The sequence below is a fragment of the Miniopterus schreibersii genome (assembly GCF_964146895.1).
Source record: "Miniopterus schreibersii genome assembly, chromosome: 2".
NCBI classification, from domain to species: domain Eukaryota; kingdom Metazoa; phylum Chordata; class Mammalia; order Chiroptera; family Miniopteridae; genus Miniopterus; species Miniopterus schreibersii.
The window spans coordinates 154,736,218-154,758,531 of record NC_138102.1 but is presented as its reverse complement, the minus strand read 5'-3'; the positions used below and the strand labels follow the sequence as shown (position 1 = coordinate 154,758,531).

General features: G+C 44.0%; 1 protein-coding gene across 2 annotated transcripts; it reads left to right on the top strand.

Annotated features, from left to right (window-relative positions):
• Positions 1 to 20,989, top strand: KLHL42 (kelch like family member 42). Of its 2 annotated transcripts, XM_081127644.1 has the most exons (3): positions 1 to 983; positions 10,899 to 11,092; positions 15,821 to 20,989. In XM_081127644.1, exons 1-3 carry the CDS (start codon positions 112 to 114, stop codon positions 16,270 to 16,272), a joined length of 1,518 nt encoding a protein of 505 aa, XP_080983770.1. In that variant the 5' UTR covers positions 1 to 111; the 3' UTR covers positions 16,273 to 20,989. The 2 variants fall into 2 exon arrangements, with proteins under 2 accessions (XP_080983770.1, XP_080983771.1); XM_081127645.1 differs by lacking the exon at positions 10,899 to 11,092 and having other exon boundaries at positions 908 to 983.
• The last annotated feature ends 1,325 nt before the right edge of the window (positions 20,990 to 22,314 follow it).

Genomic DNA, 22,314 nt, shown 5'->3' with positions numbered 1-22,314 from the left:
CTCCCGCGGCGCCGTCCCCGGCGCGCCCGACCCGGAACCCGCGCGCGGGGCGGGCGGGGCGGCGAGCGCGCAGAGCTGGCGGGCTCCCCCGCCGCCCCCGGCCGCCCAGCCATGTCGGCCGAGGAGATGGTGCAGATCCGCCTGGAGGACCGCTGCTACCCGGTGAGCAAGAGGAAGCTCATCGAGCAGAGCGACTACTTCCGCGCGCTCTACCGCTCCGGCATGCGCGAGGCCCTGGGCCCGGAGGCCGGCGGCCCCGAGGTGCAGCAGCTGCGCGGCCTCAGCGCCCCGGGCCTGCGCCTGGTGCTGGACTTCATCAACGCCGGCGGCGCCCGCGAGGGCTGGCTGCTGGGCCCGCGCGGCGACAAGGGCGGGGGCGCGGCCGAGGAGGAGGAGACGGACGAGGCGAGCCTGCTGTCCGAGCTGGTGGAGGCGGCCTCCTTCCTGCAGGTCACGTCGCTGCTGCGGCTGCTGCTGTCCCAGGTGCGGCTCACCAACTGCCTGGAGCTGTACCGCCTGGCGCAGGTGTACGGGCTGCCCGACCTGCAGGACGCCTGCCTGCGCTTCATGGTCGTCCACTTCCACGAGGTGCTGTGCCAGCCCCAGTTCCACCTCCTGGGGTCTCCTGCTCCAGCCCCGGGGGATGTCAGCCTGAAGCAGAGGCTGAGGGAGGCCCGGATGACTGGGACCCCCGTCCTCGTGGCCCTGGGGGATTTCCTGGGGGGGCCCTTGGCCCCTCACCCCTACCAGGGGGAGCCTCCGTCCATGCTCAGGTATGAGGAGATGACTGAGCGTTGGTTCCCGCTGGCCAACAACCTTCCTCCCGACCTGGTGAACGTCAGGGGCTACGGGTCGGCCATCCTGGACAACTACCTCTTCATCGTGGGCGGGTACAGGATCACGAGCCAGGAGATCTCCGCTGCGCATTCCTACAACCCCAGCACCAACGAGTGGCTCCAGGTGGCCTCCATGAACCAGAAGAGGTAAGCGCCCCGCAGAGCTCTCCTGCCTTCTCGTTCGTTCACTCGTTCACTGGTTCATCCCCAGTATCCACTGAGCAGTCGCCCAGGCTGTGCTGAGGTGGGACTGGCATCTTCCTGACTGTCGTTGGCCTTGGCGCTGGCAGAGTTCCACCTTAACTAAGAACTTTCAAGGAAGGCGAGGCCCCAGTGCAGCCCACTAGCTGAGTCGTTTCCTTGCAGATACTGTGTCTTTAGGCGAACTGCTTTCTTTGCCTTTATCCCAGTGGGGGAAAAAACAAAACAAAAACATATTGTGGTTTCATGAGATGCTTAAAACTGTTCTTTAATTTCGCTTTTATTTTTACCTTTTTTTTTATTTTTTAGGCTCTGATCCTGATAATGACACGTTGGGCTGTAACCTGTAACACTGACGTTGGGGAATTTGTTGTTGTTGTTGTTAATGACTTTGAAGCCTTCCACACTGGAGCACCCATCTCTGATCAGGAGATAATCTTTAGGGCTGTATTAATATTGAGTGTGTAGGGTTGTCTTTCTTATTTTTTGCCCTCTTGCATCTCACTTCCTCCCAGATAGTCATCATTATTGACCCAGAGCTTGAGCCGGGAAGTGGTCACCTACACTATTGGAATATTTCTACCCACCCCGACCTTCTCCCTTCCCATCCTGCAAAACCCTCCCAATATGAACTTGAGTGACTTGCAGAAAGGAAGAGAAAAGGAGGAGATTGGGGGGCGGGGAGAGAAAGGAGTCAGGAAAGGAACAGGAAAACAAGAGCAAAGCAGATACAGGAACACGGGGTAGGAAATAAAGATGGTAGGGCCCAAGGTGGCCCAGAGCCACTCAGAAGTGGGACAAGAATCAATGTAAGCCAAGAAAGGACAAGAATGCCCTTTCTCCTGGGTCACCTGTATCCATCTTCAGCCCCATCATGCTCCCTGCCCTGAAGTAGGAAGCAAGGAGTCAGGGGACTTGCCACCTGTCAAAGAGTCTTAGCAAGAATGGGGAACAATTACACGTGTTTACTTCACTTGAGGGGCACCCCAGGCCATAGCCATCTACATGTTAGCATATTTTCTTCCATCCCTTTTTTAGTGCATTTATACCATTGAGATGATATCATTTAAAATTTGATGTCAGGAGTGTTATTTTAAAAGAAATTCTAGGAGCCTTACTTGAAGCAACAAAGAAACATTCAGTGGTTATGAGTGGTGCTCAGATTAGGGATGGAAAGCCCAGGAGGATATCTGTTACCTCTACACACATGTCTCCAGCTGTATCAACTGGTGCTTAGCACACCTCCCCTAGCTTCACAACTCGCTTACAATACCTCATAAATTCTTTTCCTTCTTGACAAATCCTTGGTAGTCTTTTTTCCTCCCCTCTCTCTCAAAATACCCTTTCTGTCCTCTTTGGATAAAAAAAAGTATTCGAGTGATGCCTGAATACATGCTTAGAAAAGTTGCAGATGACACAAGAAAACTATTATAGAGTAAAAATGTCTATCTATAGACATATATTTAAATACATATTCATATTTATAAAATATAAATGTATATTCATATAAATATAAATATGTTGATAGTGGTTAATGGAAAACCGAATATATGTATAATGTACATATGGGGGTATATATATAATTTATACATGTATATTTTTTACTCAAGTTATGCTGATTATTATAGTACTTGGTGTTTCCACTTAACATTACTGTGTTTGACAGTTTTTTCAATATCAACAAACATAGATACACCTCACTCTTGTTAATGGCTATGTAGTATTCTAGCCCATGGATGTGCCATAATGTAATTAACTCTTCCCTTATTCATGAGCATTTAGATCGCTTCCTTTTGCCATTATAAACAATGCTATATTGAACATCTAGGCATATGTGAGTTAGTACTATATGGCAAATTCCTGGAAACTCTGGATAGGTGACTGGTGTGAATATCTCCGATTGAGAGATTATTCTTTTCATATGATTTCAGCCACTTGTATACTTTTGTAACTGGCCTTTGCCAATTAAAAAAAAAAAAATTGTTTATCTTTTTCATATTGATTTTATAAGTTATATTCATGTATATAGATACTACTCTCTTGTCTTTTAGGTAATGTTGCATGTTTTCCCCGCCTTTATTTTATCATAAGCTTCAAAAATTCCTTAAGTGACTAGGGACATAAAGTCAGTGCGTAGAGGGTGGGAGTTGCGATGAACCAGAGAGCTACTGCCCCACCACAAGAGGGCTCTGCCCCTCAGCCACAGCTGGTTACTGTATTGCCAAGTAGAAGTGAGAAATGGTGTTGCCAGACATCTAGATATCCTGTTTTTTTAAGTGTTGGCAGCTTACTCCATTTAAAAAACAAATCAACAAAAATGAGAAAAACTTTGCAGACCCAACAAAGTGCAGGCTCCAGTTTTGGACCTCAGGTTTATAGTCTATTATTATTTTGTTTTTGAAAGATTTTTAAAAATTGATTTTTAGAGAGAGAGGAAGGGAGAAGGAGACAGAAACACCAGTGTGAGAGCATAACATCGATCAGCTACCTCCTGCATGCCCCCTACCGGGGATCGAGCCTGCAACCTGGGCATGTGCCCCGACCTGGAATTGAATTGGCAACCCTGTGGTGCACAGACGATGCCCAACCAACTGAGCCATACCAGCCCGGGCTAGTGTGTTCTTATATAAAGATATTTAAAAATTTTTTTGTAGTCAAATTTGTTATGTGTTCTTTGAGCTTTCTGTCTCCCATAGGAAAGGATTCTACAAGCTAAGAATATATAAATACTCATCTACCTCATGACTATTTTATAATTTTACCTTTAGATCTGAATCTGTTTGCGATTTATTTTCATTTTAGGTATAGTGTGGGGTTATAGTGTTTCTAAATGTCCCAGGAGCCTCAGTCCTTCTCGCTGTGATTTGCAAAACCAGTTTTCATGTTCTAATGTCCTTGTTTTCAAATGGGCAGATTGGCTGTTCTTGCACTAATGACACATTTTTAAATTATGGTAGCTTGGTAATCTATGATGTGGGCAAAAGTAGGTTTACAGTTGTGAGTGGCATTCTTTTGAGTTAATAAAGCTGTTGTAATAATCATAACCTGCGTATCTTTTTCCATACGAACAACTGTAAACCTACTTTTGTCCACCCTGTATTTTATTTATTGTCTGGTGGAACAAAGACCCTTTTGTTCTGTTTTGTTTATTTTAATTCTGTTGGCTATTTTTTGCACATCTCCTTCAAGTGGGCTTTAGAATCAGCTTGTCAAGTCTGGTTGGAATTTTGGTTAGGATTACATAGTATTGATAGATTAATTTGGAAGAGGAGTCACAGTTTTATAATACTTTACAGCTTGAAAAGTGGTTTGTTTTTCCAGGTATTTATTTAGGTCTTTTGGTCCTTCAGGAAAGGTTTCTTTCCCTATCTTTGTAGCATCTGTGTATTTTTTGTTAGGATCTGTCTTAGGTATTTTGTAGTTATTTTTCCTACAAAGATACTTTTTAAATTATATTTTCTAATTGGTTATTGATGCCATATTGGAGTTTGTACCATTCTTTTTATAAATATATATGTGTGTGTGTGTGTGTGTGTGTGTATATATATATATATATATATATATATATATATATATATATATTGATTTCAGAGAGAGGAGGGGAAAGGGAGAGAGAGATAGAACCATCAATGATGAGAGAGTCATTGATCAGCTGCCTCCCGCACGCCCCTGACTGGGGATCGAGCCTGCAACCTGGGCATGTGCCCTGACCCGGAGTTGAACCAAGATCTCGTGGATCATAGGTCGATGCTCAACTGCTGAGCCACGCCTGCTGGACTGTACCATTCTTTATCTCCCTTGTCCTTTGATTCAGATCTGACATACTCTCAACCAGGAGTCCCTTCCTAAACCCTTGGTTGGGTTCAAACTCTGTGTTCTAGCACGCTCCCACTGTGAATTGAAATTTTTTGTTTGTTTGTCTCTCTCCCTTCCAATTGAGTCCAATTACTTATTCAGTGCTTATGTATTCCTACTGCTAAGATGGTGTCCAGAAACATCATAAATGCGTGCAATGCATGGTTTGTTGAATTGTGGCATAGGTTTATGTTACTGTAATAGAAGCCAATGTCTAATTTTATATTCTTTTAAAATGTAGCATTATAGTGAACAGTTTAATCTTATAACAATCACTGTAGTTACTTAAAATAGCTGAAAATGTCCTAGTTGTTTTGACTCAGTGGTTAGAGTGTTGGCCCTCAGACTGAAGGGTCCTTGGTTTGATTCTGGCCAAAGGGAGGGACCTTGGTTGCAACCTTGATCTCCATCCCTGGTCAGGGTACGTCCGAGAGGCAACCAATCGATGCCTCTCTCTCCCTTGCATCTTTGTCTCTCTCTCCCTTCTACCCTCTCTGAAAAGCAATGGAAAAAATATCCTCCCGTGAGCAATAAAAAAAAAGAAAGAAAAGTTTGCCTGGCTGGTGTGGCTCAGTGGTTGAGCATCTACCTAGGATCCAGGAGATTGCAGTTTGATTCCCAGCCAGGGCACATGCCCAGGTTGTGGGCTCATCCCCCGTGGGGGGGTGTGCAGGAGGCAACCGATCAATGATGACTCTCTCATCATTGATGTTTCTCTCTCTCTCTCACCCTCTTCCTCTTCTCTCTGAAATCAATAAAGATTACACACACACACACACACACACACACACACACACACACACATATATATATATATAAAGAATAGCTGAAAATAATTGAACATTTAGTCTGTGCTAGTTACTATTCCTATGACTTTACATATATTATCTCACTTATTCTTCACAAGGGCTATCTTAGGCAGGTTCCCATTTTAAAGAGGCAGAAACTGAGGCGCAGAAAGTTAAGTAGATTGCTCAAAGTGTGTACTAAGTATAGTAACAAAAATGTAAATATCTATTGAATATGTATAACTATTTAGATTACTTACAAGTTATGGCTGACAGTGACCAACTTCATGCAGATTTTTTAATTTTCCTTTTGAAAATTACTTTCTTCTATGAAATGGAGCACAGGTATTTTATGGTACTGTGCTGCTTCTCAGAATTTTATCACGTGTGCCTCCGCTTCACAGCCTCATCTCCAGCATTTTTCTTGTCGTCATTGGATGAACAACCAGGAGGACATGGTTCCTGCTGGCAGGAATTTATAATTGAGTTTCCATGATGAGACAAGTACAGATGAAACCTAGGTGTTTTTGGCTAATGTGTCTAACACAGGTTCCCGAAACACTGCCGGGAACTTAGAACCTTGAGTAAAAATAGTGGGTTTTACACAGCATTTCACATCCACTTTGATTCACTTTTTTAGGGATGTATCTGTATTATTTTACTTTGACAAAGGGGTCAAATGCAGAGCAGCCCGCTTTGCCCAGGCACTGAACAGTGCCATGATCCCAGAATCTTAATTAACCAGAGACAGGCAAGGACCCTAGGATTAGGAGATTTTATAAAGCGCTTTGCACCATGGAGAACATGGTGCTATATGACCGGGAGCAGATAAAAAAATAAATGATTAGTGCTGTGCCCATACACTTGAAAATGACAGTGACTACCTGTCACTCTCTGAGAGGATGCTTTGAGTCCAGGTGTGCAGCACTGCCCGGTGGTCTGAATGTGGATTTGATCTCAGGAGTTGTTGGGACATAGCTTTTCACATGTCAAAGCTTGTGTGCCCACAAAATTGCTTGCATTCCCTCCTCACTTTAATTAGCAATAACTTGCAGAAACTGGCCGTTGTGGCCACAATCAGTTCATTAATTTCTCTATTTCTAAAGTTGCCTCTAGTCCCTTCCATTGCCAGGCACTTTTACTCTGACATTGGAGTTGGGCGTGCCTTCCTGTTCTTTGCGTGAAAACAACAAGGTTGGGAGAGAAACTGAACAGTCTCCTGGCAGAGATGGCATGAGAACCGTCAGACTTGGCTGTCCCCTGCCCTCAGAACCAATTTAGTATTTTGAACATTTCTAGAGTCATGGAACCATCAAGAGATTAATTTTGGCCAACAGTTTAAATTGCTTTGTGTATTGGATTTTCTCAGAAGGTAGTAGGTAGAAACCATGACTACTTGTGTTTCCTAACCTCTCTCCTCTCCCCTTCCTGGTCCCTGGGGAGGTTAATACATAGGGAAGTGGCAGAACATAGTCAGCAGAAGGGGAGAGAGGAGACAGAAGGACCGGGATGGTCCACAGACTGTACAGTCCTCTTCTGAGTGGTTGAGAAAGGATCGTGCCATTTCACTCTAATTTTCACTGTGATGATAACAAACTTGTATGGAGCAATTCATAGCAATGGTTTACTTTCCTTGAGCTCTTATTCTGGGCAGTATATTGTGGCCACTACTTTAGATGTCAATTCCTATTTCATGCTCACAGCATCTCTGTGAGGTAGGTATTATTACTGGTCCCATTTCCCCAAAGGGGAAACTGAGGCTCAGTGAGTTTAATTAACTGGCGTGTAGTCACAGTGCCAGTACTCTATGCCACTCAGACCTCTATGCCTCCCTACAGTAGTATACAGCTGTTGTTAATCATTGATTTTTGTGCACTGGTGTTTATCATGATTTATGTTACTTAGCTTTTAAGGATTTAAAGAACTTTTTATTTCTTCTAAGTGAAGTAGAAATTAAATCATCTAATTTTTCCCACTTTCTGTTTACTTTAAGTAAGTCAAGTATAAGTATGTAGCCTCAGCAAACTGTCTGGTTTTAAAAATTATTCTTTTTGCCTCCTGAATGTATTATGTCAGGGATCAATATTAAGAAAAACACTGCAGCCCGGCTGGGCGTGGCTCAGCGGTTGAGCATCGACCTAGGATCCAGGAGATCGCGGTTCGATTCCCAGTCAGGGCACATGCCTGGGTTGCGGGCTTGATTCCCAGTCGGAGGTGTGCAGAGGACAGCCAATTAGTGAACGACTCTCTCATCATTGATGTTTCAACTCTCTCCCTCTCCCTTCCTCTCTCTGAAATCAATAAAGATATATTTAAAAAAAAAAAAAAAACACTATAGAGATCATAATTTTTAAAATAATTGATAGCTTGAATTCGTACCTTTACCATTCAGGAAATGAAGAGTGGAAGAATTATTTTCAGAAAATTGGAAATGAGGCGGTAAATGGAAAGAATTTATGGATGAGAGAGCACTTTGTACAGAACCCCAGAGTGCATCATAGGACCAGTAACGGTTGTAGTTGACAAATGAGAAACTGACCTCCTGAAGTGGAGAAACTCAGGCTTAGAACATGCAGAAAAGCATTCCCTCTAAGTGACCTGTTTCTGCCAGTGTTACCCTTTTCAACTCTTACCACGTGTGATATTGGGTTCTTTTTATCCCTACTTCATAGGTGGGGAAACTGAGGCTCGTTGACTTGTCCAAGGTTACGAAGCTGTGGAGCTGAGATTTCCCTGTACATGCCTGGGCTCACAGTCCTCAGCAGTGTGACTTTTTATTAAGTGGTTTGTGTTTGGGTGGCAATTTCATCTTAACACAAATTCAGTGTTGAAAAATGTTTCGCTTCTCTTCAGGTGAATTCGAGCATGTTGGGGTCTGGAGAGATGGAATTTACTTTTAACTGCCTATTCATTCAGCCTCAAAAAGAAGCCCCTTACATGTTTGCTCAGGACAAATGATGCTGGATGAATACTAAGAACTGTTTTGATCTGACAAAATTTACTATCTGTGTACCTGTGGGGAACAAAAACAAACTGTGGGCTGGTAAAATTTAGTGCTTATTTACAAGCTTTATTTCCTTTGGTTCCCCAAATTTGCACACATAGGGAGGGCATCATGGTCAGATTTTTAAGGACCATTGGCAGCAGGAAAGGTAAGCGACAGAAGCCAGGGACCCCCCAGTAACTGCCACCTCTGTGAGGTCTGTTGGCATGAAAAATTGAATGGCTGGCTGGATTTAATGGACAATATGGGCTTCTTGATGAAGAGTACTCTGTTCACTCTGATTTGAAAAACAAAACCGAATTAAAGCTTACTGAAGTGTAAACATTTCAAGCACTTGTAAAAATCATAGTTTTTTAGTAGGTGGCTATCACTCACACATGTCCTGAATCCTAACGCACCGGTGTTCGTTAAACACCTCTTACATCGGGCATGGCCGGCTGGTGCACTGCTGCTGCTGAGTCTGCCCTCTTACATACCTTGTTCATAGGTAGCTTCTGTCCCCACTCTTTCTTCGGGTATTGTCACTTCTGAAGAAATCATTGTGCTGACGTCAGACTTGGCCTCTAAAATTCACCTGGTCTAGCCTCTTTATTTCATAACTAGAAAGTGGAGAAATTATAGTGCTAGTATCTTATCTCTGCATAGCACTTTCTGATCAACTGTTTGCTCTAATGGTCTCAACCACTCTGTGCTGGGTATTATCCCCATGCTAGAGATGAAGAAGTGAAGGGTTGGGCCCGGATTAGGTAGCTGGTTATCAGCAGAGCTGGGACTCAAACCTGGTGTCCTGATTTGTGCCCCAGGTCTTTCTGTTGCATCACGCTGCTGCTCATACACCTCACAGTAGACTGGCGCAGCACTTCTCAATGTTTCTCCCTCCTGGCCTTCAAGGAGTTCATTAATCCCTGTGTGCTACAGTGAAACTAATTCTGTCTTACCAATGCAAAAGTCGTGAGACTCTTGTCTAGTGTCTGAAGCCTGTGAGCAGCATTTAATTCTGTTACTGAATTTGGGGCTCAAAACCAGTGTATTTCTCTTTTTAAAAGTAATTTAATGCCTGGCAGGCATGGCTCAATGGTTGAGCTTCAGCCTATGAACCAGAAGGTCATGGTTTGATTCCTGTCAGGGCACATGCCCGGGTTGTGGGCTCGATCCCCAGTAGGGGGCCTGCAGGAGGCAGCCGATCAATGGTTCTCTCTCATCATTGATATTTCTCTCTCTCCCTCTCTCTTCCTCTCTCTGAAATCAATAAAAACATACTTAAAAAATAATTTAATGTTATGATAGGTGAGTACAGTGGTACCTCGGTTTTCAAATGTAATCTGTTCCGGAAGACCGTTCGAGTTCTGAAATGTTCGAAAACCGAGGGACCAACAGCCGATGGCTGGGCCTCAGGACCTTGCGCTTAGTGGAAGCCACGTGGCATGTTCGACTTCTGAGGCAGGATCGAAAACCGAAGCATTTCCTTCTGGGTTTACAGCGTGTGTAAATGGAAATGTTCGTCAGTGGAGATGTTTGAAAACCGAGGTACCCCTGTACTTGTTGATACAAGTGTTTGTTGAGTTAACGTGTATAAGTACCCTAAGTGCTGGATCAAAATACACTTGTAATCAGTTCAGTGCTTACCTGCCCACCTTACATGTTTTGAGGCACCATATAAGGTGCCCTCCTATGGGGAGGGAGAACAGTGGTCCCCTTGGGTGCTCTCGTGGCGATAGGGGCTCCGAAGCACACTTTGCAGGTGCCTGTCTGTGTAAGCAGTGCTGGTGTGTACCTAGGATGGAGTCTCCCCATGTGGTAGGGAGAAAGATAAAATATCCTGAGTAGAGAGACAAGGGAGTGGGGTGGGTGCTTTTCTCCCTTAGCGCTTGGTCTTGCTCCTGAAAAGAAGGTATTGCATTTAGTGTAAACAAATTATCTTTGGTTCTGGTGTAAGGCTAAGTGAGATCATTCCTTGTTATATTGACTTGCTTAATCTTCAGTTGCTAAAGTTTGGAGAATGCACCATCCTTGTGGACTTTTGGGGACAAGACTGAAATTTGAGATGCCATTTGTTCGTTCCTCTGTCCCCAGGCAGAATGGTACCCAGCGTAGAGAGCGAATTTTCTTCAGCTGCCCAACAGATTCCACACTCTCTTGGGCAGTTCATGCCATCCTTTCATTTCCTAACGATCGAAAGAACTGACTCTGTGGGCCCTTTGTTCTGTCTTTCAGGTCTAACTTCAAACTCGTGGCTGTTAATTCAAAACTCTATGCCATTGGCGGGCAGGTGGTTTCTAATGTCGAGTGTTACAATCCTGAGCAGGATGCATGGAATTTTGTGGCACCCTTACCAAATCCTCTGGCTGAGTTCTCTGCATGTGAGTGTAAGGGGAAGATTTATGTCATTGGAGGATACACGACCAAAGGTAAGTGAAGGGGCCGAGTAAGTGGTCCTCTTATACGTCGGCTTCGGCAGCGTGGGGGAGGGCAGAGGGTGCCAGAGGGAACACTGCAGTGAACATCAGTGTGATTTTGTGCATTACGTACTGTACATTTACACATCTGGGAGGAAGCAAGTCTTGTATGACGGGTGGTTTGGACAGGAGGGGCCTCTGATGCCTTTGTGGGGGCATGCAGATTGAACGGGGTAGGGGAGACTGAAGAAAATATGTATTTCTGCTCTGGAACGCCAGCCTTATGGTCTTGTCATCTTACGACTTGGCTGGGTAGTTCCCATCCTTTCCCCCAACGCACACAGAATCCTCCGCATCCAGCACTGTGGAATTCAGTGCCAGACATCCTTGCACATTTTTGTTTTCCTTTTCTCCCTTCTTGGGCACAAACATACAAGCTGTGGATTCTGAAACTCAGCTCTAGGCTGATGCTCACATACCACAGGAAGAGCAAGAGCATGATGTGAGAAGATTCTTTTCCCACCGGTCGTGGGAGGTGGCTGTGCTCTTCATGAAACTATACATATGTGGTTTTCACATTTTTGGTGGGCATTTTATAGTTAATAATTTGGAGATGGAAAGTTTCTCCAGCAGGTTTTGTACTGCTCTTCTTAGTAGGAAGCCTGTCACTCGTTACTGGCAGAAAGCGGCTTGGCTGTGGTAGGAAAGGCGACGGTGGACCCCCGGGAAGAGGCGCCCTTCCTTTGATGTCCCCCCTGCTCCCCCCTCCCTGCAACGTAAGGCAGTTGTTTCCAAGTCATCTCCTGGCCAAGGAAATTTATTTCTTCATTTGATCTATCTGATTGTATAATGTCCAGAACTTACAGAAAAGGAATAACTGGACTCTTAGGACTTTTAGCCACATTGAAGTAGCAGATATACCACTATGTGTGACAGCCTGTCACACATAGTGGTATATCTATATGAGATGTAGATAACCTGTCACTCCTCTGTGGTAGGGCAGAGCTCTCCATCCCTGGCTGATAACAGGCTTGGAGAAGTGATGCTGATGTCCCATTAAGCTGTATGCAACCACAGGTAACTGTAAAGGGCAGAAACCCACGTGCTAATATAAGCCTAGGCGACCATGATTTCCTTCACTGTAACCAAATGTGTCTTGCTTTGGGGATTTATGTTAGAGGAAGAAGTTGAGTGTAAGGTGTTTTATGAACATCTAATTTACTTTCTTTTTTTCATGACAGCAAAATATTTTGATTAATTCTTCTTAGAGTGAACCTCTAAACAGTTGCTTTGGTGGGGAGGGTGGTGGGTGCTGTTTTAGTTTCCTGTGGCTGATTTAACCAATGACCACAAACTTGGTAGCCTAAAACAACAGAAATGTGTGTTCTCTCATAGTTCTGGAGACCAGAAGTCCTAAATCAAGGTGTCAGCAGGGTCTTACTCCCTCGGAAGGCTCTAGGGGAAAATCCTTTCTTGCCTCTTCCAGCTCTGGTGTTCCTTGGCTAGTAGTGGCTGCATAATGCTGATCTCTGCCTCTGTCTTCACATGTCTGTCCCTGTCTTTTCTTCTGTCTCTTAAAAGGACATGCTTCTCATTGGATTCAGAGCCCTCCTGGGTAATCCAGGGTGATCTGCAAGGACCCTTTCTCCAAATAAGGCTCCATTCCAAGGTTCTGGGGGCTAGGAGGTGGACATAATCTTTTTTTTTAAATATGTTTTTGTTGATTTCAGAGAGAGAAAGGGAGAGGGAGAGAGCTATAAAAGCATCAATGATGAGAGAGTCATTGATCGGCTGCCTCCTGCACACCTGGTACTGGGAATCGAGCCCATACCCCGAGCATGTGCCCTGACCGGGCATTGAACCATGACCTTCTGGTTCATAGGTCAATGCTCTATCACTGAGCCACACTCGACATATCTTTTTGAGGGCCACCATTCAACTCACTATCAGTGGTATGTTTGTCTACACCTTTAAGGAGAGGCAGTAACAAGGATCAGTGCATGGGAAACTGAGCTTTTTTTCCCCCACCCAGGTTTTCATCACTTGTGGAGCTATTCCCAGTGTCCCTCCCTAGTGGCTTGCCAGTGAATATAAGATAGTTACCAGCTTTTCCCTTACAAATAATTGAAAAAAAAAAAAAAGAGACCTAGCACTCAATTCATTTATCTTCAACACTGGTGTTTAGGTTGCAGTGGTCAACTTTATGTGCTTAAGTAAACTATAGCCTCCAGAGAATTCCCGTATGTGCATATGTACCCCTGTGTGTGTGTGTGTGTCTATGTCTGTCTTTTCTCCTAGGAAAGTAACTATAGCTATTCACTTGTGAGCATTTCTAAGAATTCTGATTCCTCCATGGATTTTGTAACACAGAATGCACCCGGGGGGCTGACATATGCACACAGATCTTTTGGCTTCTCTTCTGAGTAGGAGCTGTGAAGCCCTGGCAGGCAGCACTGTGACCCAGAGTGCTCTGCTAGTAGATGTCCTAGTTTTTCCATGACCCTGGCTGAGTCAATGCTTTTTAGATTTGACCTGGAAAACCCTTGCTTGTGTGTTTTCTAGTTTCGAAAGCCACTACTAACGTACCTTTTTCACTTGGGCCACCCACTGTGATTCCTGTCCCAGGTTCCTCAAGCCAAATACCCGTGAAGAGATGGTTAGGTGATGTGGATGGATGGATGTTTGTGTAAGCGTTGAAAACGAGTTTTCTAAGACGAGAGGGCAGGAGAGTTGCTTGTACTCTGAAGCTGCCCCCCCCTGCTGGTTAGTCTCTTCCCAGTATTTCCTAATAGTTCTTTGTACTTAAAACAAATCATGATTGTTATGAAAAAAAAAATTCAGAACTTAAAATTGGGTTCTTAACCTGCTGACTTCTTAAGTTAGGTGAGACTTTTAAAATCCAGTAAGTTATAGTTCATGACTTTTATGATAGCTGTTTGACTATTATAATTTGGCAGGCACTTTAGAATTTTTAAAAAATTCATTAGAAAGTAATAGTGACCACTAAAGGGAAGAAGGGTAATTTGTTAAACTTCAGAATCAACTCTAAATGCAAAAGCGAAAAGATCATTCCTCCAACTCAAACCACCTCGTCATGGTCTGAGCCCTTGTTGGGTGAGGAGAAGAAACATTGACAGAAGACCTGGAAAGACCTTCAGACCTGGGACTGAGAAGTACACGGAAGCCTCGCTAGAATAAACCCATTATGCATGCGGTGGGAAGCCAGGTCACTGAGGAGCACTTTTTGACAGAGTAGCAACCAAACTCCCTTGAGCTGTCTCCTAGAATGAGCTTTCTCACAATAGCTACAGTAAGAAGAAATACAGGGAGGTATGAGTGTGAGTGGGAAGCAGGAGGACAGTTCCCTAAAGCTGTGACAGTTCCGAAATTCCTGCAGGCCGGCGCATATGCACACTCAGGGCTGGTCTCCTTTCCATTCCCTCTGGGCCCCCTTAGGAGGCACTGGCCTTGGTCCCAGACACAGCGGGTGGAGCTCTAATTGTCGCTGTCTGTGGCGGGTGGTTCTGGCGCAGGAGGAAGTGCGCTCCCACTTCTGCAGCCGTCAGAACGCCGCGCACTTCGGTTGTGCGGACAGTCAGTTCCCGACCTGGGCTGTCTACACTGAAGGACTGTTCTTTAAAAAACAACCAACAGAAAGTTCATTTTTTCTAATAATTCACCGTTCCTGCCCGTGAGGCTAAAATAGTGTACTTATTCTTTCCTAGACAAGGAAAGGAAAGGAAAAGAAATAAAAGAAAAATGAAACTAGATATATATTATTATTTTAATCCTCAGCTGAGAACATGCTTAGAGAGAAGGAGAGAGAGAGAGGGAGGGGGGAGAAAAGAAGGGAGAAAGAGAGAGAAACATCGATGTGAGAAAAAAACATTGGTTGATTGCCTTCCGTAGGCTCCCCAACTGGGGATCAGACCTGCAACCCAGGTATGTGCCCTGACTGGGAATCCAACCAGCAAGTTTTCCATGCAAGGATGGTGCTCAGCCATCTTAGCCACTCCTGCAGGGTGAAGCTAGATATTTAAAATTTCACAAGCAGTTTTTCAAAAAGAGATGAGGCAGTGTTTTCCCTTAAAATAACGTCAGAGCAAGTAGTCTTTACTCTCTGATTTTATCTACACAATGACAGTCCCCTGTGAAACGGGCCAGGGAGAGGGAAGGGCCTTAGTTAGTGTGTGTCTGGTGTTATAATTGGGAAATAGAATTGCAATGATTCTGTGGCTTGAAGGCAGAGGTGAGACTTGCATTTCTCTTACATTTCTTGCATTTCTCCTGACTTTTTGTGTCCTTTCCTTTTGACAGCCCCGGACAATCCTGCTGGGCTCGCTTGTCTGATTTTGTAGAATCTGATGTTAAGAATAGATCCCCTTGGGGCTCAGCCTGGCATCTGTACTAAGTAGTCAGTAGTCTGTAGGTATTGATGAGATTTCTGAGGCTCTGGTTCTTTTATATTGATTGGCCTGGTGGTTGTAAAAGGTGTAAGGGTGCTGATTCTGAGGGCCTCCCAGGGAGGGGATGTTCGTGAATGCGACGTGAGGGAGGACGATTCTAGAAGGATCTCCTCCCAGCCATTTACAAAACTGTGTTCCCATTCTCGGCTTTTCTGAAATGTTTTGCCTCCGTGTACAAGGTTATTCAGGTGGAGGCAGACGGTTGCACACAGCCTAGGTAGTCGGTGGTGTTACTTGTGGCCGTGTCATCACTTGGCTCCTGTTCTCGTTTCAGACCGGAACATGAACATTTTGCAGTACTGCCCCTCGTCCGACATCTGGACCCTCTTTGAAACATGTGACGTTCACATTCGCAAGCAGCAGATGGTGTCGGTCGAGGAGACCATCTATATCGTGGGGGGGTGTCTCCACGAACTGGGGCCCAACCGGAGGAGCAGCCAGAGTGAGGACATGCTCACAGTGCAGTCCTACAACACTGTCACCCGGCAGTGGCTCTACCTCAAGGAGAACACGTCCAAATCGGGCCTTAACTTGACTTGCGCGCTTCATAACGATGGCATCTACATCATGAGCAGAGACGTGACCCTGTCCACCAGCTTGGAGCACCGCGTTTTCCTCAAGTACAACATCTTTGCAGATAGTTGGGAAGCATTTAGGCGTTTTCCAGCCTTTGGACATAACTTGCTCGTTTCCTCTCTTTATCTGCCCAATAAAATAGAAAAATGACTGAATTGACTTCGTATTTCAAAGAAACCTGGTTCAAGACAGAAAAAGTGTAGTGTCCCATTTCCAGGGAGACTGACTTCTACAGGGGAAATGTGGGTTCGAAGTAGGTCACATATACACAGCTGTAAATAAGCTTACTTGAACTAATTACTTGAAAACTTGTGGAGAAAAGAGACCAACTTTATTGTTTTTTCAATTATTGGTTTTTAAATGATGGGAGCAAATCCATGATACTGTTTTCCTCCAGATAGGATACATACCCTTGGGCCAGTGACTAAAACTGATCATTGAAAAGGAGCTTCATCATGTCTGCTTAGTAAAGGGCCAAAGTCAATAATTGGTGTGAATGGTAAAGATGATTTTAAGATCTGTTTTATTCAGGTCACTTGAAATATTGTTAATACCTTAAGTGAAAGGGTTTTTTTTGTCATTAATTTACTTCACAAACATTTATATTAACACGTATTCTCCCCACCTCTCCCCTAATTATACCCACATATACTTCCAGTGTGTGTAAAATAGGGTTCTGTGTTCAGATATTTTGTTTGTACGTTACCTTGCAGGACGTGGACAGTGATGGAACCCTACAGTGAAGCCTCGCAAGCATCCAGTCCTCCCCAAAACCTGCATATGAACATTCTCAGCTGTTTTTCCAGGCTTTTTTTGCAATTATGAATGCTGAGTAAATAGGCAAATATAGACACTTATTTCATTTCTGTGGCAGATTGCAGATACATGTGGACAGATAAGTTGCATTGCTTTTTGTTTACTAGAGGATATATTGTTTAAAAGAATAGATATATATATTTTAAACTGAGTCTTAAATTTAAATTCAGTTGGGATGGAAGGGAAATACCAAATAAGAAAAACAATTGCCTTTAAGAGTTACTTTTATGGAATGCGTTTGACTTAGTTATTATTTTCTTAAGATTGAAAAAATAACCTTATTATATTTAGATCACTCATCTTTCTAATTTAATGTTAGCCTTTTAATTCATTCTTTGCTTGTGTGGGGTAAGGTAAGGGTAGCTGTGAACTGTTTGCCCTGGAGAGAGGGGAGGAAGCTCTGATAGAAGTGGAATGGCCTCTGGTGCTAGTTCTGAAGTTAGGCAAGGAGCTCTTCTTGCCTTGGTGGTTAAATCCAGTTGGAACCCAGCTCAAGCAGGTGTTTGTTTTCAGTAAGTCAGTTAACAGGATAAAAGCTTCTGCCCATCATAGATCAGCATTTCTTTAAAAACATACACACATACTTATGGAAATTTTGTTTTGATTGGAAAACACTCTCTGAAATTCTCTGATCTTTTGTAATGGATTTTGTTCACCTGTGCACTAGATTCCATCCTTTTAACATTCCAGTTACAGTCAGTGTGCCTCACTTTAAGAAAGTCCCCTAGAAAAACACTGTCACAAGTTCATGCGTCAGCAGACGCTTACCGAGTGCCTCCAGTGTGCGTTCACCGTGCAGATGTGGTTTAGAGGAGCTGATGGCTTCAACAGAGTTCCTCGGTCTATCGGGAGTCACTACAGGGTCTCTACAATCATGGCCTCCTAGATATTTAAAATGAGGGTCTGGTTTTAAAAATGTTATTTGCACACTTTTCAGGAACATTACTTGGTAAAATGAGGTAAACCTTTATTGTGGACGTGGAGACAGATCTTTGTATCTTGTCACCAATTAATCCTATCAGTATTCTACTTAGAACACTAGTTTAAGGGTTTCTAAGCCATATCCATTTATTTTCAAATACTTAGCCTTTAAAAACAAACAAACAAAAACAACTCTGAGCTGAAATTTTCCTGGGAATGATACTTTAATAATAGGTTTATATTAATTTATATTCACTATAGAATTGAATTTCTAGTGATAAATAATTTCATTACATGTATTTAAAAATCTTATTTATTTTAGATAGTGTTAACTTTGGTTGCTACAGAGCTAACTTTTAAAGGCTCAACATTATATATTCAGAAGATTCTAGCCATTTGAATTAGTTCTGGACAAGCAGTTGGAGATTGGCTTGTAAATAACCACACCACATAAAATGCAATAGTAGTCCTGCCAACTGGTTCTCTTCCTGATTGCGTTCTTTGGGTCCGTTTTCCTAATGCCAACAGTTAGATTCGTGGCCCAAGTGAAGGCATACTCTGATCCACAAAGCTCTTTTGAGAAACCAGGTTTGATGTGTGTGTATATGTGCATATATCTCTGCGTGCGTGTGTGTGTAGGCTGGCGTGTTATACCTCTCTCTAAGACACACAGACGTCTGATAAGGCTCTGTTACTCTGGCTGCCAGCAGTGCTGGGCAAGGTGGAAGGTGCAGTAGGAATAGATCAGTGGACTTGGGACATCTGCCTTCCTGCTGTGCCCATGAGCTGTGCTGACATTTTGAGGGTCATTTGAGTTTAGCTCTGTTCCCTTGTTGGTGCCAGTGTTATAGGGAAGACTCTACCTATGTTAAAAGCAAAGTTGCTTTGAAAATCTTCCCTCATCCCCCAGGATTTTGCTCTTTGACACTATTCCTCTGTTTTCTTCCTTTCTCTAAATGCATTATCTTTTCTGAGATGCTTCTTTGGGGTGCAAACCTCCCATTGTGGAGAGGAGAGTGACTGGGAGAACCCCCAGTGGTGGCCACCCTGCCAGAAGCACCCCGTTTACTGAGAATGGCCTGAAGGGCAGAGAGTGAGTCCTGAGTGTGGGTTGCTAGAGGGGGTTATTGGTCCTTTCTGTCATTCTGCCTGGCTCTCTTTTCAACACCTTTAGTTTCAGAGGCCTCTCCCTTTAGTGTTCTTTGAAAGTTTCTGATGAATGTGTAAGAGTTGATTATTTCAGCAGTGTTGGTTAAGTCATAACATTGAAGTACTGAGAAGGTTATGGATACTAGTAAGAAACACATAGTTTAAGATTAAGCCTGAATACCAAAGAGAGTTTAACTTTGCCATTTTTTGGGAACCAAAATCTGAAGTAATTCCAAATGCCTTAGATACCAATTAAAGTCATACTGAGACAGATAAAGCTCTTTCTCTACAAAGGGAGTAATTGAGTAAGTGCTCACCCTCTTCCAGTAAACAATTATACTTATTGAGCATTACAGATGCCATGTTTTCAGATTTCCAGGAAAAGTCATAACTCTACCTGTTCGGCAGCATAGGTAGATGGAGTGGAAAGGCCTTGGCCTTCCCGATCAACCAGTATTTTAGTGAGCAGTGGCTTAAAGCAGAGCACTTGAGAAACAGCATAGTGACAGAAAGGTAATATGGATGAGTGCTGCATGCCTTCCTCCTAGCCAGGGGCAGGGCGTATAGAACATCTATGCCGTCATTCTTTCAGGGTGGCATTACGAGTGAGCGACACTCCTTTCCTCTGTGCCAGGAATTGGCCGCAGAATCCATGTCCTCAACACATCCACTGCCAGTCCATCAGAGAGAGATGAAGCCTGTCATCCCTGCTTTAGACGAGTGAATGAGTTAGGTGAGTAGATACTACCCAAATTGGCTTTGAAAGCAGTGAGGCAATTTAGCCCAGGGCCCCAGTTCCCAGAAATGTTTACCGCATGTCCATCATGTGCGAGACAATGCTAATAACAGGATACTGATAGAAATAAGCCACCATCCCTGACCTTGAAGAGCTTACCACCTTGTGCAGATGTTCACTCTAATCATAACTAGAGTGTCCTTCAAATATGCCCACTTCTGTCAGGAACATGGGGCCCTCTGGCTTGGCCCCCTCTTCAGTCCTGGTCCAATCTGTCCATTAACGATTTACTAATAGTCATGAACCAGCTTTTCTGTAAAGTCGAACATCACGTTTTTGTTTTTTATGGTATGCTTTGTTTTCTCACTACTATCCATAGCCTTCTCTGTACTTCATTAAAAAAAAAAAAATTACGTGATTCTTCTTTATTTAAAAGTACCTACTAGGCACCACAGCCTATGGAGCCGAGGGCTCAGCAGCTTGAGCCCTCTAGGAGGAGCAAAGCCAGGGAAGTAAGTACTGAGAGAGAGACGAGCTGTGTGCATGTGTATTTATACCTATGCCTTTAAAACACTTCTGTAAAAAGTATTAGAGGAGTTATCATTAAGACACTAGTTCTGACGAAAAGTCAGTTGATTTTGTCTTTGTGCTAACTGTAAGGGTATTTTCCATCCTTATGTTTCAGTCACATAAGAGTGTTTTTCTTTTCTTGTGTTAACTTCAGAAACAATATAAAATGCACACCGGTTGACACAGGCTGACTTCTGCACTTGACGTAACCATTTCCATTTATTCCTCCAGGAGACAGATGAAAGGTAGAAGATTGTCAATTCTGAGGAGCAAACGTGTACTGTAATTACTTTGGTAGGGTTGGCTGGTGCTTTCTCAAATGGACGTCATAGTTTGTTACTAGTAAAGAAAAGGAAAATGTAATCTGCATTGTTGTGTCGTTTTTCTAAAAAAACCCCAAAACTAAATAGGGGCTCCTTAGATGTCTCTGCAGTGTTTTCATATCTAGTGGACATTTTGGGGGAAATGATAATCTGTAGAATGAATAGTTCTGTTATGACTGATACTTTGTTATCAAGATTGTATTGAGTCTGAAATGTGTGGCTTCAAATGTAAACATTATCATATGGTTCATTTAAATGCGATGATGCCTATGAAGCACTTGCCCAAACAGCGTTCGTTTTGTGTTTAGAACTCTAGAAGGAAACCTCTTCAAATAAAGTAGTTCTAAAGCGGCTTTTGTTGTCTGGTAGGTAGTGTGTACCAGCTGCGCACCCTGGGCTCTGCCCCAGCTGGGAGGACACGGGTGCAGCAGGAGACGGGCCCTGCCCGGGGCAGGTGGCGCCCGTGGTGGCAGGAAGAGCAGGTGCGGCCGTATACACTGAGAGCTGTTGGCGTTGCCAAAGGGATCTGCGAGGAGGACCTCTGACTCCTTGTAATTCGAATAAAAGAATGAAGTTTACATCCCACAGCTTCCCAATTATGGCCCGCTGTGATCTGTTCCTCCCTCTGTTTTCTAACTTTCCCCACTTTCCTTTTCAGCACCCTTCATTCCAGGAAAACTGAAACCACTGCTTCTTGCATCTCTGTTGCGTCAGTTGTGACTGACTGGCTGGGAGGGCACTGGGGGGCAGTGTCACAAAATGGGGTTCAGATGCTAGACGACACCCCATGGATGTCCATTCCCTTTCATCCTCTGAGTGCCCCACATGTGGGAGCACTCCTGCACACACATGCCCCTCTTACACAGACGTTTTTAAGAACGATCCAAATTGAATTCTACCACCCCATAAAAAAACCAAAGACTTACCTGCCTTTTCCCCAGGGAAGACAAGCAAAAATCATATCCAGCTATGGCATCGAAAGGGGACATCACAGTTCACTGAGTCTCAAGTCCGGGGTTGTCAGGGCACGTCCAGCCCTCCTAACTCTGTTTTTACAACCTATAAGTTAATGAAAAATTTATTTCCTACACACCCAGGACACAACAAAACCACCTCAACGCTAATTGAGCACTTACTCTGTGACAGGAGATCTAAGCATTTTTAAATATATATTTCTTTATTGATTTCAGAGAGAGGAAGGGAGAGAGAGAGAAATGATGATGAGAGAATCATTGATCAGCTGCCTCCTGCATGCCCCAGTGGGGGCACCGGGGATCGAGCATGTGCCCTGACTGGGAATCAAACCACGATCTCTTGGATTCTAGGTCGATGCTCAACTGCCAAGCCACGCCCGGCCGGGCTCTAAGCATTTTTATATAACTTTCTTAATCCTCACAACAATACCATGTGGTAAATATGAATATTGCCCAACATCGCAGCTGAAGAAACAGGTACTGCAGGTCACAAACTGCCATTTGGAAAGAGGGTGAAGGGAAAATTGCACATAGCAGTCACTGATTCAAATTGTATGCTTTTTCCTGCAGGTAGGGGCTAGCTAGCAGGGGCTCCCTGCCCTGGTGGTGGAGTGGGTTTCTGGTCAACCAGCCTGGGAGCCCTTGGCCCTGCTTTGCAGCGGGATGCCCGTGGTCGTGCCTGAAGGGATGGGCAGTCCTCTTC